This window comes from Primulina eburnea, chromosome 6 (genome assembly GCF_022965805.1).
Source record: "Primulina eburnea isolate SZY01 chromosome 6, ASM2296580v1, whole genome shotgun sequence".
NCBI lineage: Eukaryota > Viridiplantae > Streptophyta > Magnoliopsida > Lamiales > Gesneriaceae > Primulina > Primulina eburnea.
In genome coordinates this window covers 20,446,774-20,462,057 of record NC_133106.1, presented here as the reverse complement: position 1 = coordinate 20,462,057, position 15,284 = coordinate 20,446,774, and the positions used below count along the sequence as shown (strand labels likewise).

General features: G+C 36.3%; 1 protein-coding gene across 3 annotated transcripts; it reads left to right on the top strand.

The window, feature by feature from the left end:
* The first annotated feature begins 3,637 nt into the window (after positions 1-3,637).
* Positions 3,638-11,296, top strand: LOC140833856 (uncharacterized). 3 transcript variants are annotated; one of them, XM_073198314.1, is made up of 11 exons: positions 3,638-4,354; positions 5,542-5,806; positions 6,001-6,163; positions 6,281-7,022; positions 7,188-7,614; positions 7,762-7,943; positions 8,486-8,645; positions 8,908-9,132; positions 9,229-9,579; positions 10,065-10,166; positions 10,711-11,296. In XM_073198314.1, exons 1-11 carry the CDS (start codon positions 3,843-3,845, stop codon positions 10,924-10,926), a joined length of 3,345 nt encoding a protein of 1,114 aa, XP_073054415.1. In that variant the 5' UTR covers positions 3,638-3,842; the 3' UTR covers positions 10,927-11,296. The 3 variants fall into 3 exon arrangements, with proteins under 3 accessions (XP_073054415.1, XP_073054416.1, XP_073054414.1); XM_073198315.1 differs by having other exon boundaries at positions 3,639-4,354; positions 5,992-6,130; XM_073198313.1 differs by having other exon boundaries at positions 3,639-4,354; positions 5,992-6,163.
* The last annotated feature ends 3,988 nt before the right edge of the window (positions 11,297-15,284 follow it).

The window sequence follows — 15,284 nt, the reverse complement described above, 5'->3', positions numbered from 1 at the left end:
GAAAAAATCGGTCACCCCATTAGGAGATTTAAAAATATTGTCAACTCTCCATCTTTAATTCTTTCCTTAACCTTTTCTTGGAGATAATTACCTCACCATTTATTCTTCAACAATTAATCAATTAAGCAATTTTTCTCTCTATTTTTAATCCTAGAAATCGGCCATCACTCTTTTCTAGATTTAAATAATTAACAACTAATTTTCCTTGATACTTTCCTTAACCATTTTTGATAGATACCAACAAATAATTAATTAAGCAATTTCTCCTTTGCTTCTAGGCTTAAATATCGACCAAGTTCACTCCTAAATACCCTTCAAATCTTTTGATATCAAACCATCTAACAAATTCTAGGATAGAAAGATTTATCTTGCCCTTTAATTCCCATTAATCTAGCAACCTTCCCTCATTTCTCCCTAGCCATTTCTCCCTCTCCATATCACCAAAATTCAGTTCCCTTTCAGTAGAGAAAATCGCGAGTCTTCATAAGAAAATAAGAGAGAAAAAGTGAGAAAGAAGAACACTCCGTCCCCTCCGCGCCGCGTCGTCCTTTCGTTTGTTTTTCTTTCAAAACAAACCAATGCATGTTTATATCTTCATTCACTTTTCAATCAAGCTATATAGGTATTTTTAAACATCACATGTACATGATTTAATTGCAAGAAAACCGAAATTTATGACAGCAACATTTCGAAGCATGTACAGATTTCGGCCCTCCCCCTTGTGCTTCACAGTTTCATTGTTTTTGATGGTTTCAGGTGGCTGGCTCGATCCTAGGCTCCCAAGGCTGCACCTAGACACGTACTAGGGTGTGTGAGGATCATGTTGGTCCATTAGTTCAAGCTCCAGTGCATGCTGGAATTGAGAAAATAGCAGCAACTCTTCCATTGAGTCATTTTGAGCCTCGAAATTTTCAGTTTGCTGTCAAGGGGGGATGATCTTGATCTTGGCTGCCCTAGGGGCTATAGCCATGGTTATAACATCTCCTTGTTATACCTAAGACGTGACCAAGTCGGCCTTTCAAGGCTTGGTCCATGGTTGCATTGGTTTCAAACAAAACAAGACAAGCCCCTTCGATCCCTTCACTTTTTTGCACAAGTTGGTTTTCGGTTTTGTGGGTTGGTGTTGATCTTTGTTGGCTTCTGGCCCTTAGCCATGGTTCATACCATAACTCATGATGTCTAGATCATGCCATGGGCAATCGAATGGCCACTATAATGATGCATGACAACAAGAACAATTGCAACGCCCCACGCGTGCATATGCATTCTCGGGTGGAGCTTCGAAGTTGTTGCTGGTGTTGCTAGGATTTTGGCTGGCCTAGGGCCCTTAGCCATGGTTCAAGCCACACCTTAGGATGTTGGGAAGAGGCTCTGGTCGGTGGTTCAAGCCTTGATAGCCATTAGCCTTGCAAACGACGCAAGGAAACGCACCAACAGCTGCTGTATTTTTTTGACAGCAACTGTACCCGCGGTTCAGAAGTGTGTTTCGAGTTCTTGATTGGCTTTTAGCCTATGGACTTGGACTGGACAGTACCTCATTGAGTTAGGAAGGTCATGTTTTTGGCCGTTCACGATTCGGTTAAGTTTCGAGGTCGTACGAGAATTTACGGTGCAATGTGCCAAAATGACTCTCGAAAGAGTGTTTTATGTTTTTGGCCTCCATTCACCAAAAATTCGAGTACTGTAATTTTAGGAGCATTATTTCATCATTTTAGGTGTATTTTAATCATGGCTAAACGATGGTTCGATAGTTGGTTCGGGTTGGTAAGAAGCCATGGTTAAATACTAAGTCATTGGGCGTAATTGTCTCGTTTTTGGATTCAATTACGATGTTTTGGTCAAGTTAAATCATTTGCATATTTTTCATGCTAGAATTAGGTCGCAGCGAGCTTGGGAACGATCCAAACCTTTCGATAAAATAATACAGGATATTTAATTATATTACGTGCATAAAAATATAAAATGTTCAATTTTGAAATACATGCGATATTGATTGTGGCCACTTCACGTTCATGGGATTGCAGCTTATCATGAGATTATTACTTCATCTGGTGGTCACTGACCGGTTCATGTTCATGTATTGGTAGATCTCTACCGCCCAGTATACTGTGGTTTAGTCTGATCAGGCGATTTATTTCACGTTATGGGCCACTAGCGTAGAACATATTCTCAACAGAAAATTATTATATGCTATTTCATGACAGGGCTCTATCGAGCAAACATTTCACTTACTATTTTCAGTTCAGTTATGCACGTATTTATAATTACTCATGACAAGATATTTTCACGTACACTTTACGATATGAGATCTTTACATGTCATGAAATTTTATGATATATTTACTTTTTATCTACGATATATGCATGCTGAGTTTTTAGGCTCACTAGACTTGATTGTTGTAGGTACTGATGGGGTCGGAGCCGAGGGCGGGAACCAGTGAGCCATCTTGGGTCGGCAGTAGTAGGAACCCGATGACCTCATTTTCAGCATTTACTATTTTATTTCAAACTCAGTTTTTATCTGTTGCTGAATTATTTTAAATTGTTATTTTGTAAACAATAATTACTTCTGCTGTGCTATTTTGAATATTAAACTTTACTTATCAGTTTATTTTATGAATAAGACATTTTAATTATTTAAAGAGAAATTTTTTAATTTCTCCACAAATTTTCAAATACGAAATACAGGCTCTCTAAAAATTTATTATTTACCATTGTTTAGTTTCGAAGTATATCAATGTGATCTATCCGGAATCTCATATGTGATCAACCATGACAATAAGTCGGGTTTAAACTCGACACCATAAACAAGTTGAAGGTGAGTCTAAACGCAATTAACCGATGTAGTAACACGTGTCGGGATGACTAACGAGTTTAATGAACCTATCCTGGTATATACATAATATTAATATTATATTTAAATTTTATATTAAGCAATGAAGGTCACAATTCTTAACCTTAATTTACATTACTGTTGTTCTTTGTTGATAATTTATTCTTAAAATTTTATAGTTGGGATCTCATTTTGATGAATGTATTAATTGTTAGAACTTTTTTATATGAATTTTACAAAATTAAAAACATGTCTGATATTTAATGGATTTGAAAATCAAACCCATATTGAATCCACCCAATTTTGGGTCCGAGCAGACGCGAGTTTAATTTTTTCTTGACTTGACAGATCTGAATTAGAGAAATTCGTCTCACAACCCATTATAATTTGACAAAAACTTGTGTGAGACGGTCTCACGGGTCGTATTTGTGAGACAGATCTCTTATTTGGGTCATCAATGAAAAAATATTATTTTTTTATGCTAAGAGTATTACTTTTTATTGTGAATATGAGTAGGGTTGACCCGTCTCACAGATTATGATCGGTGAGACGGTCTCACATGAGACACACTCTTATAATTTATTAACATATCTACATTTATTAGCTACACACTGTTTCAGGCCAAATTTATGTTACATAGAAGAATTTGAATGATTTTAGGCAATTTTTGTGCATTTTTGTTTTACAGGAAAGATTTTGTACAAATTTAAATTTGGCGATAACGAACACCGGATAGATAATTCACAGACGCCCCCCACATTACCCCAAAATTTCAAATCAACCACCACATTTAAATATCTCTTTTTTCCAGCGCCATCCTTCGTCTAGATTCTAGGGTTTCCATCTGTACTCTTCCCCTTCCCGCTCCTCCCCAAACTACGGAAATTTTGTACTCCTGCGGTTTATACAAGCGCCTATACTTACATGTATGCGTGATCAGTCTTAACTGATATCAAAATCCGTCCCTTATCTTCCTTTCCAAACTTAGTGTCTAGTTTTTGTGGAAAGGAATGACGCAGGTTCATGAATTAGAGACGATAGAAACTCCCGCTTTGAAGGAGCGTGAGAATTCCCGACTAGTCAAGGTAACGGAGACTCCGGAAGAAGATTGTGGCCAGAGTGATTTGAATTTGGACTCAACTATAGATGTTTCTGGGGAAATCTTGGATTTTCCCTTGATTAATGTCCGCCATAATGAGGTGGAGGAGGTGTATATGTATAAGAATGAGATGAATTTAATACCTAGAGTTGTGGGGAGGCTTCAGGGGTTGAAGACCCTGAAGTTTTTCGCGAATGAGATGAATTTGTTTCCCCGGGAGTTTAAGAACTTGGTTGAGCTGGAACGTTTGCAAGTGAAAGTTTCTATTCCCGGATTGAGTGGGTTGGAGTTGAGTGAATTGAAGAACTTGAAAGAATTGGAGCTTTCTAGAGTGCCACCTAGGCCATCAGCTTATCCAATTTTGAGTGAGATTGCCGGGCTTAAGTGCTTAACCAGGCTGTCTGTCTGTCATTTTTCGATCAGGTAATAAAGATGCTCATCATTGTTGAGAATAATATACGTACCCTGTCAAAGATTGCTGTTGTATGTGAACTGTATGTTATCTTCCTGCCAGTTTCAATTTTTATGTATGTTATACGTTGCCAACTGTATTCCATATGAGTGACTATGTTATGTTCAATATGCCTGTAAAAGTCATTTTGATTCGAATTGAAAGTTGTGTGACAGAACGTTGTGATTAATACCTGTTAGTTCTTTGAAAAGCAATTATAAAGTCACTTACTAGAAAAAGTGAGCGATTTTGCCTCCTATAGGTGCTATGAACTCTAAGGCAAGTTAATGAAAGCTATGCAGAGTACTGAAATACTTGAAAAAAATCTTAGGAGTAGTTTCTGTTAGTTGAGAACTTAAGATCACCTCTGCTGCATTTGAATTTTAGCTCTGTGTAACCACTGTAGGTGGCTCACAACCATGTTTAATTAATCAAACACGAATGTGGAGATTTATGCGGTACGATGGCTAATATAAATTTTATATTTAGTTGTTGGGAAAATCATGGGAGGCTTGGACAGGGGTAGGGGTAGGGGTAGGGGTAGGGGTAGGGGTAGGTATCCAAGTGTGGTAATGTATTCGATTTTATAATATCCGATTGAGGAGTATCAGTATATATTTTTCATTTTTCACAATACTTGAAGCATCAAACATGGATTGCATAGTTTTCAAGGTTTTAGACATCGATAATTTGGGTGATTTACACTCTGTTCCACAAAACTCCTCCCATTAATCCCTCTACCCCTCCCCTTTTTCTTCTGTGACAGTATTTTCATTTTTCAAACATTGGACCCAGAGAAGAACCACATCTTTGTTGGCCCATAATGACTGCCCAATATCAGTGCATCAGCTGAATCTTAAGGTCTATGCAACATACGACAAAACTAGTTAGCATGCGACAAAACTGTTGATTGAGCTTTTGTTGGTAAATAGTTTTCAATAGGTGGAACCTTTAAACGTCGTATAGATATATTTGCTCCATATGTAGTTGGTCGATATATGCAACGTTATCTATATAGATTCTATTTATGTAGTTTGACGATGGTGATTGTTATAAATGTTATTTCATCATTATGCATCAACAGTTATGTAAACTGTGCTATCAGTTGTGCTTATGCTGGTGATGCTTTATATTTCATGTGCATGTTATTTTCCTGCAGATACCTTCCTCCAGAAATTGGCTACCTTGAGAATTTAGAGTTTTTGGATATCTCGTTTAACAAGATGAGGAATTTACCGGATGAAATTGCTTCCTTGAACCTATTGGTATCACTTAAAGTCGCTAATAATAAATTAAACCAGCTTCCATCAGGACTTTCATATCTCCATAGATTGGAAAACCTTGACCTATCAAGTAACCGGTTGACATCTTTGGGGTCTCTTGAACTTGAATCAATGAGTACCCTTAAAAGTCTAAATCTTCAGGTGCGTACCCATAAGGATAACAGTTGATACAGATATTTGCTTGATGTGATCTCTCTCTTCCGTGGAGAAATCCTCATCATGATCTCTTTCTTCCGTGTTTTCAAATGTTAAACTGCCTATCTTTTTAGCCTTTGTTCGGAATGTTTTACAAAATTGGTTAATTTTTTTCTCAATACTCATTGAAGCACAATCAGCTATATGATTGTCGAATACCTTCATGGATATGCTGCAATTTGGAAGGGAATAGCAAAGACCTATCCACTGATGAATCTGCTGAGATGGATGTATATGAAGGTGTCATCCAGGAGATTCACGATAGTCCTTGTAATGAAGAGGCATCTCTATCTCTCTCTGATTGTATGGGTGCTTGTGTGCTGCCCCTCAAACACACACACACACAAAAACTGTCACTGTATGTTGTTTTTCCTTTTTAATCTTGCATTGGGTTAATGCTAGTGGTTCGATATGTTGCAGGCTCTTCTACTGTGCCATCAAGTCAATTAGTTGGATTATCTCCTAATAATCGATGTTTAGCTGCACGAAGGTCCAAGGGATGGAAGCGTAGGTATAATTTACGAACAAAAGCTCGACAAGAGAGATTGGACAACTGCAAGAAGTGGAAAGTTGATGCAACAATTCAAAGCTCGTCAGAGAAATGCACGATGTGCAAAGTCTCTGTTCATAGTGATGATGCCTTGTCAAAAGATTTATCTGTTGTTGCAGATGCAGAGCTTGATTGCAAAGATCTAATTATAGAAGGTGAGATGCATGTAGGTTCACCTATTATTCCTGGGGATGAGGATTTAAGTGTTACAAAAGAATCTGTAGATGGATGTTTATGTTCAGCAGTTGACTCCGATGAGATGCATAACGAGGCAGAACCTGATGGTTCTGGATATGATGCAGTTTTGGACTCTGTTTCAGATTCTTCTAAGGTTGTGGGTGAAGGTTCCTCTTCTGAAACATCTAATACTGTACAAAAGTCAAAAAGACATTATGAGAAGGATATTGACAATCCAAAGCCCACTAAATCACGGAGACCAACCGATGATCCATCTTTCTTGTCTTGCCAATATAGTGAAAGATCATTTTGTGGTGTTGGGGACTACCTACCTGATGGATTTTACGATGCAGGGCGAGATCGGCCATTTATGCCGCTTGATGGCTTTGAAAAAAATCTGCATATGAATTCTCGGGAAGTGATTCTTCTTGATAGGTAGTTATTGAGCTTAATTTTTATTTCTGTCCTCTATAAACGTGCTTTGTTTTAAATAATATTAGCCTGTCACCTATTGGATGTTCTCATCTAATCTGATTTAAAGCAGATTCTTATTAGGTTAGTAGCTGTAAAGGTTGTAATAATCTTAAATTGCTGATCCAGGGGAAGGGATGAGGAGTTAGATTCCATATTGTTGCGTGCTCGACAATTGGTGTATCGATTTAATCAGATGAAGCATTCTATCGACGGACATAGAGGAGTAGTAATTGATAATTTGCAAATTGCTTCATTGCTTGCTCTTTTTGTATCCGATCATTTTGGTGGAAGTGACAAATGTGTAGTTCAGAGGACACGAAAAGCTGTTTCTGGTTCAAACTGCAAGAAACCTTTTATTTGTACCTGTGCAACTGGAATGAGTGAAGCCAATAATAAATCCTCCAGGCAGGGTGTGGAATCTGTAGATGAGATTGTTTTCCATGATATCTGTGAAAAATCTCTTCGATTTATAAAAGAAAGACGTGATTCCACTGTAATTCCTATTGGGGATCTGCAATTTGGTGTTTGCAGACATAGGGCGTTGCTGCTTAAGGTACTTTTTGGCTCTTGAATATATATATATATATATATATATATATATATATATATATATATATATATATATATATAAATCAAATGTATGCGTCAAGTCAACAGTTTTGAAGTATTACTGAAAGGATGTCATTGTTATCTGCTGTAGTATCTATGTGATCGGATGAAGCCTCGAATCCCTTGTGAACTTGTCAGGGGCTACTTGGATTTTTTACCGCATGCCTGGAATGTAGTTGTCATAAAAAAGGGTCAGTCACTGGTTCGCATGATAGTCGATGCATGCCATCCACATGACATCCGGATAGAAAGTGACCCAGAGTATGCCTGCAGGTATGAAATTGAGTCTTCTACAGATTTATCACCCTAAAAGTTACATGTATATGTATATTTGTGTGGTAGTTATCGGCATGCTTACCTAATATGACATCTTTGTTTTAGATATGATTGAATATGTTTTCCTTGAGATTCAAGTCATGTTATTTTGTTGATTTGAATAAAATCTTAGCGACGTGTAACTTTGTCACTAGATGAATGTTTCACCTTGAAATACTACTGGTCTCATACTTTTAGAAGATTATACTTTTTTAGTTTTTTTGAGCCAACTCTAATTCTGAAGCCAACTTTAAATGATCTGTTAGCTTGTCACTTATTCTGAGTTGTTCAGATGTTTTTCATATGCTTTATTTTGTTTCAAATGTTTCAGTATTCCATGACATGTTTGAACAGTTTGGTGATCCATGTCAAATTATCTATTTGTGGTATTTGGTATACATGAAGGACTATGATTTTTGTGGCATTTTACATTTTAAAGTATTCAAATTGCTCTGTTGACTTGGTATTTTAAGTTAAAATGGACATGCTTTTTGTTTTAGGTATATTCCTTTAAGCCATGTCTATACACCTCTTGTTACTGACGAAGGTGCTAGCCCTATTAGTTCATTTCCATCTGTATCTGAATCTGATGAAATCGGGAGACTGGCATCCACTACTTTGATGCGCTGTAATTTTGGATCACTTGAGGCTGCAATGAAGGTATATTTTTCTATTTGTTCTAATGACGGACTACATACATTTCAGAATCTTTATCTTTTTGGTCTTTATATATATTTATTAATCAATTATATTTTAGCGGATTGCCCTTTTTTCCAGTGACTTCTATCAGGTTTTGCACTCGACTGTAGCCTTTTGCACGATCTGAATATCTTCAATACGCTTTTGGCTGTGACCATGTGACCTGATTTATAAAACAATTGTCTTTTGGGCATGTAGCATTTCTTAATTTATCATTATGCAGGTACGGACGATGGAAGTAAGTGGGGCTCCTGCTGATGAAGTCAGAAAATTTGAGTTATCTTGCTTAGGGGAAGTCAGATTGTTGCGTGTCTTGAAACATTCTTGCATAGTAGAATTTTACGGTCATCAGATATCTTCCAAGTGGTCTGCGACAGCAGAAAATTCTGGAGACCGTTCATTACAGTCTGCTATATTGATGGAGTACATAAAAGGAGGATCCTTAAAGGTGACTGTTTTTTTAAGTCGAATCATTTTGCACGGTCGTTCCTCGTCTTCCAAGTAGTTTTTATGCTTAATCTTCTACGCCGTCTGAAATCCACAGAGCTACGTGGAAAAACTATCAAGTTCTGGTGAGAAGCATGTTGATCTAGACTTGGCATTGTCTATTGCCAGGGATGTCTCCTTTGCATTGACTGAACTTCATTCTAAATACATAATTCACCGTGACATAAAAAGCGAGAATGTATTGATTGATCTGGAGAAAAGGAAGCATGATGGTTCGCCTATTGTGAAGATCTGTGATTTTGATAGGGCAATCCCTCTTCATTCTTACTTGCATACATGCTGCATTGCTCATGTTGGAGTACCTCCACCTAATATCTGTGTCGGTACTCCTCGGTGGATGGCTCCTGAGGTGTTTCGCTCGATGCATGAACATAACACATATGGATTGGTGAGTTACTGTTCATGGCAAGGTTTCGGTAACTGACTTGTGGTGATAATTGAATTGTTAAGTATATATAAGTTGTAATTCTTGCTTTATTGAATTTTCAGTTGGGTGTGCTGTGTAGTGTTATGAAAATATATTTGAATAGGTTGAATTGGTTTTCATAAATTATTTGCACATAGGAAATATCTATGTTGTTTGGTTAGTCTGTTTGGTAGGAGGGTGCTGGAACATTCATCAGAACTTCTTTTCAGATGCACAATTGTATCACTAAAAACATAGTTGCTTACCACTATAATGTATTCCTGTGCTCTTTGGTTTCCCGCAATTTGGAACATTAATATTGCTGTTTCTCACTGCAGTCCTTCACGCCCATTGCATGTTATTTAGCTGATCAATTGATAGAGTATCTTGTTTTCTGAATGTCTCTTGTTATCTCCAATCAGAGTTTTGTTGTCTTACAATTTTTCCCCCACTTGTACCTTTGACAGGAGGTGGATATCTGGTCGTTTGGATGTCTGCTTCTGGAATTGTTAACATTACAGGTCCCCTATTCTGGATTATCAGAATCTGAAATTCATAATTTTCTGCAGGTAAATTGTTATGTTATGTTCAGTTGATGCGTATATATTAAAGGGTATGAAAATTGTCGTGATAACTGAACTTGCTTCCGCCTGATTTCGGAAATTTGTCAAGTACCATTACAAAGCTACAAATTTTTTATGCTTAGTCCTAATATTTAACCTGTTCTTGAAACCTACTCGATGAATATGGAAAAGTTTTAAATCTTTTTTCATTTAGAACTTAACTGTTCTTAGAGACATCCTTACATTTGTTTTTTGAGCGCGAGAAAAGTTAAAATTTGGAATGATGATTGCACGAGGTTGTAGGTATTTTTGGAGTTATGAATTATTTTTGGAAAAAGATTTAAAAAATAATCTGGTCATTCTTGGATATGTTCCTTGGAGATGAAAATATTTTTGGCAGTTGAACAAATATAGTGTACATTTTTTTCCATTTCTTTTGGTTTTATATCTGTGGACGTAGGCTGCGTCTCCATTATATATCCATAAGACCATCGCTCATTTCTTTCCAGCACCAGTTTGTCATGACTGACGAAATTGTTTTTATGTGCAGACGGGAGAGCGGCCTATATTAACAGATGAACTCGAGGAATTGGCTCAATCTGGTAAGGAACTCGAGACCAAGTCTGAAACCCTCTGGTTTCTCGTGAAACTGTACCGTCAATGCACCGAAAACGATCCAGATGATCGTCCATCAGCTGATAAAATCTATACTTTGTTACTCGATCACATAAGCTCAATTAGTTCAAGAAGCCCTGAACAAGACTAACATTCTTTCCTGCTGGTATTTCTATACCCGATTCAAGAATTTAGGGACATTTGAATGTTTTTATTGTTACATCAGCATTAGTATAGATCCCTATAGAGCAATTATTTGAGTCTTTTAGCCTGATCACAGAAGTGTCCAAGTGTGGAAATTCTATCCTCACACACCTGGGAAGTGAGGATTAGATCCATAAAGCCGATAGATGATTTTTATTTCTACGTAGAAAAATACGGAGTACAAGAATTTGCGATTTCATTCTTGTACAGGGTTAGGTGTCTGAACGTTTTCTACTATGCAATTCTGTGGTTGATGTAATTTATTCTTGAAGTAAGAACGTTAAAATACGAATTAATCAGATTGGGGTTTCAATTCATTCTGTCGGATCTTTGGTCTCATCAGGTGCTTGAGCCAGCAAAGGAATGTTTTGATCTGGAAGAGCTCTGATTTATGACGAACATTTGGATTAAAGAAATTCTTCTATGGTTTTGAAAATTGGTTGTTCAACGTTGCAGGCTTTGTGGGTCTTTCGCAATAGATGAGTTTTAAAAATGGTTTTATTCCCCATAGAATATTTTCTTATAAAATCCAACTTTTACATGTTGAATCCAGTTTAAAAAGTGTGGAAAAAAGTAGTGCGTTGAAGATATATGAATCTCGAACATGTTAAAACGAAGTTACCTCAAACCTCTCTATTTTTCCCATTTCAGCAAATTAACTTAAAAACCATCAATACACAAAATATCTGTATAAGTGGTAAGTAGGGGTTAACATATCCGTAGGGGTGGTATATCGTAACGTAATTTCGGTATAAGAAAATTCATACCGATATCGTACCAAAATAGATATACCGAAAATTTCGGTAAATATAATAGTATACCGATTATACCAAAATTGTACGATATACCAAGATTTCGGTACGGTATCGGTATATACTATTTTATATCAAAAAAACATTACATTTTAAAATTTTAATGAATTTATTGTTTTAAAATATTATATATTTTATATTTTTTTTTATATTTTTTCGGTATTCCGGTATATACTAAAATTTTCACATTGCATATTGTTACCGTACCGAAAAATTCGGTATTATTACCGTACCGTACCGAAATATTCGGTATACCAAAAATTCGGTAAATTCGACATTTTTTCGGTACGCTAATCTCGGTATACCGAAAATTTGGTATTTTTTTCCACACTTAAACATGAGAATTCGTACGAGAAGAACAAGACTGGTCATGATCATCAAGGTGGCCCATCGCTCTCTTTAGCTGTCAAAATCTTAATTGGCACATTTTTAACATGGAAATGGAGACAAAATTAAACCAGCAATTCGAGAATTCACGAGGTCTACATATCCTACGTTTCTACGTATCATAATCGTATATCTACGTTGGAACATAAAATTTAAAATGCTTGGTAGGTAGGCATAATATCGACGCCCTTACTAACCTGACACATAGAAGACCGTCATATTGTATTTGGATGGATAAATTTGAAAACAAATGAATTATGATTATATTTTTATTGTTAACAATGAAATAATACATGTAATCTTAAATTTATAACTTACCTATTTACTTACACAAAGTATAATGAATTTCAAATGTCTTCATTTATTAGGTGAATTTGAAATACATCGTAACTAACATGAAACTTTATATAAACATGGAAGGAGTGAATTTGAAGTTTATGTTCTTGCTTTTTTAAAACTACATAAATACTGTTGAGGATCGAAGTTGAGTTTAGAGGGAGGGGGGGGGGGGGTGAATAAACTCTACTCGCTTTTCTTTCTATTCTGATCAGGTACTAAAATCCTGTTAGGGATAGTAGTTTATCTTGTGCGTATAATTTCACCTGATTACAATAAAACGTACGGAAACAATCTGATGAAGTAGTTGAAAGACAATAAAACAGTAGGCAGCAGTTGTTTATGGAAGTTCGAAGATAAACTCTTCTACGTCTCCCCTTCTCCTGTTTCCAGAAGGTATAACTAAAATACTTTGGATATTACAGTACAGCTCTTGTACACACCCACTTCAGAAGGACTTACACCTCAGCCTACTGAAACTCTTAGTTACTCAACTCACAAAAGTGCGAAACACAAAGTTCTGAAAAGACTCTTTTCAGATTACAAACTCTTCTTGATAAGTATAAGTGATGTAAAGATTATGAAGAGTGTAAGAATCAGTAGCACAAGATGATCTCCAAAAGATCAGATAAAAGCTATGAAGCGTGTGCTACTTTTCTTTGTGTTGAACTCTAAGTATTCAAGGAATATCGAGATTGTCTTATCAGTGAAAAATAGCTTTGATCCTTGAAGAATAATGTTAAGCGAAGAGTCGTGTCGTATAAGGATTTGATCCATGTATATATAATCGACTGAGTTCAACGTTCACAATCAGAGGATGTCTTCAGATAGCTGATACAATCAGCTTTATTACCAAAAGAGGTTCCTGCAGAAAAGCTATAAAACAATCAGTCTTGTTTTATACTTAATTGGGTAAAAGTGCATTAAATGACTCCGTATAGTATTTAATGCTGCAATTAATACTAGTACTAGGAACTCTTTAACTGTAACAATAAAGGTAGCAACGTTAGGAAACGTCCTCTACTGGTTTTGTATTACTATCCTTTCTACTGGTTTAGTTTTATTAAAGCAGTAGCTTCTGATAAGTTAGTCTACTGTTCTGGTCTGCTGGTTTTAGTTAATCATCGCCACAATAAAATTCATGTCTAACAAATACATTTGAATATATCAATATATGGGCAACCTAAAAGTGTTTTAGGCTTAATTCTAACTGCCAAAATTATCAAGAAACTGTTTTTATTTGCAAATAATCAATATCAAAGATAAATCTATGTACAAGAGCTATTTGCCCGACCAGATGAAAAGGTAGACTGATATAGTTTTTTTTTTTTTAAAAAAAACTTATATTTTGTTAAAATGACCAGCCATATGATCCACTAACATCAAAGTCAAGATAAAGTGTTTGATTATTTGATGGGTTTTATAAATTTTAGTGGTAAAAATCTTGAATTTGGGAATTGATCATCAGCAACCAGTCACTTTTCATTGTGAAAATCAAAGTAGCAAGGCAACCAGTCACATTTCATTGTGAAAATCAAGTAGCAAGGCACATTGCTGTCAATTTAGTTTTTCATAAAGAACAAAACACATTGAAATGAATTGTCACGTTATGTGGGAAAAAATCGATAAAGAGAAAATTAAGACGGTTTATGTGTCAAGTGAAAATCATATTGCTGATATATTCGCCAAGGCACTCGGCCTATCTTGACTTCATACACTTGTTGGCAAGTTAGGTGTTCTCGACATTGAAGCTCTAACTTGAGGCGGAGTGTTAAAAGGAAAAATTATATTTGATAGACACAATTGATTTGATGAGATGCGGTTTCCATATAATATTTTGTATAATTGAACACGATCAATTTAGAACTAGTTTCCTTTTATGGTGTAATCAATTGTAATAATTAGGAGCATAACTTTGTTGGAAAAATGCTAACAACAGTAGTGTAAAATTGAACTCGTAAAGATAAAGCAGTAACAGAAACAAGCGTGTTGTTTACAGTATGAGTATCGTGTAAAAGAGACAAAGCCAAACCGAGTTCTGTAGCTTGTACAGTTTCCTTAAAACAGATTCGCCTCCTCTGATATGTGCTCTGAGGTTCCAGCGGACGTATGTTTCCCAGGATACAATGGGCAGACTAGCAGAGTTGCAGCACAAAGCACTATGCTACCGAAAAAAATCAGTACCTGAACTTTATCATTGGAGGAAGCAAAAGCAGAAGTCCAGCAGAACGCAGTAGTTCAACGAGCATAAATTAAAGTGCAGCAGAACGTAGAAGCAATAGTTCAGCAGAACGAGGAGAAAGTGGATTTCGGTATGTCTGTCTAGGCTAGGCACATCCCCTATTTATACATGTCAATATCATCCATATGAAAGGCCAAAGGTTGCCTTAAAGATGGTCGATGAAGTACCAAGAGTTGGGGAAATGAAGCACCAACAGCCAGGCCATGCGAAAGGTCTCAAGGGCATGTGAAAGTTCTCAACCGGAAAAAAAAATACAAAAGATGGCATAGACTGCTAGGCGATTTTTGCCTTGATCGGTCCGACATTCGATGCACCCAATTCATGCTCGTACGCTTGCACACAAGTCAAGCCTTTTTCCACTGCAAATCGGGCCCATGATTTGCCTTTCACCAATCTTTGTTACACCTCCATAAAGTGTAACACAATATAAACTTAACTATGCCACTTTATTTTTTTGATGTGAGACAAACACACCTTTCCAAATTTCCATTCACTCACATGGAAAGCCCATAAGCACCCATACCTTTA

Coding starts and splice junctions, on each gene's coding strand:
- LOC140833856 (XM_073198313.1), top strand. CDS start 3,843: ATGACGCAGGTTCATGAATTAGAGACGATAGAAACTCCCGCTTTGAAG. Junction 7,023..7,187: donor GAAGTGATTCTTCTTGATAG/GTAGTTATTGAG, acceptor TTGCTGATCCAG/GGGAAGGGATGAGGAGTTAG. Junction 7,615..7,761: donor ATAGGGCGTTGCTGCTTAAG/GTACTTTTTGGC, acceptor TATCTGCTGTAG/TATCTATGTGATCGGATGAA.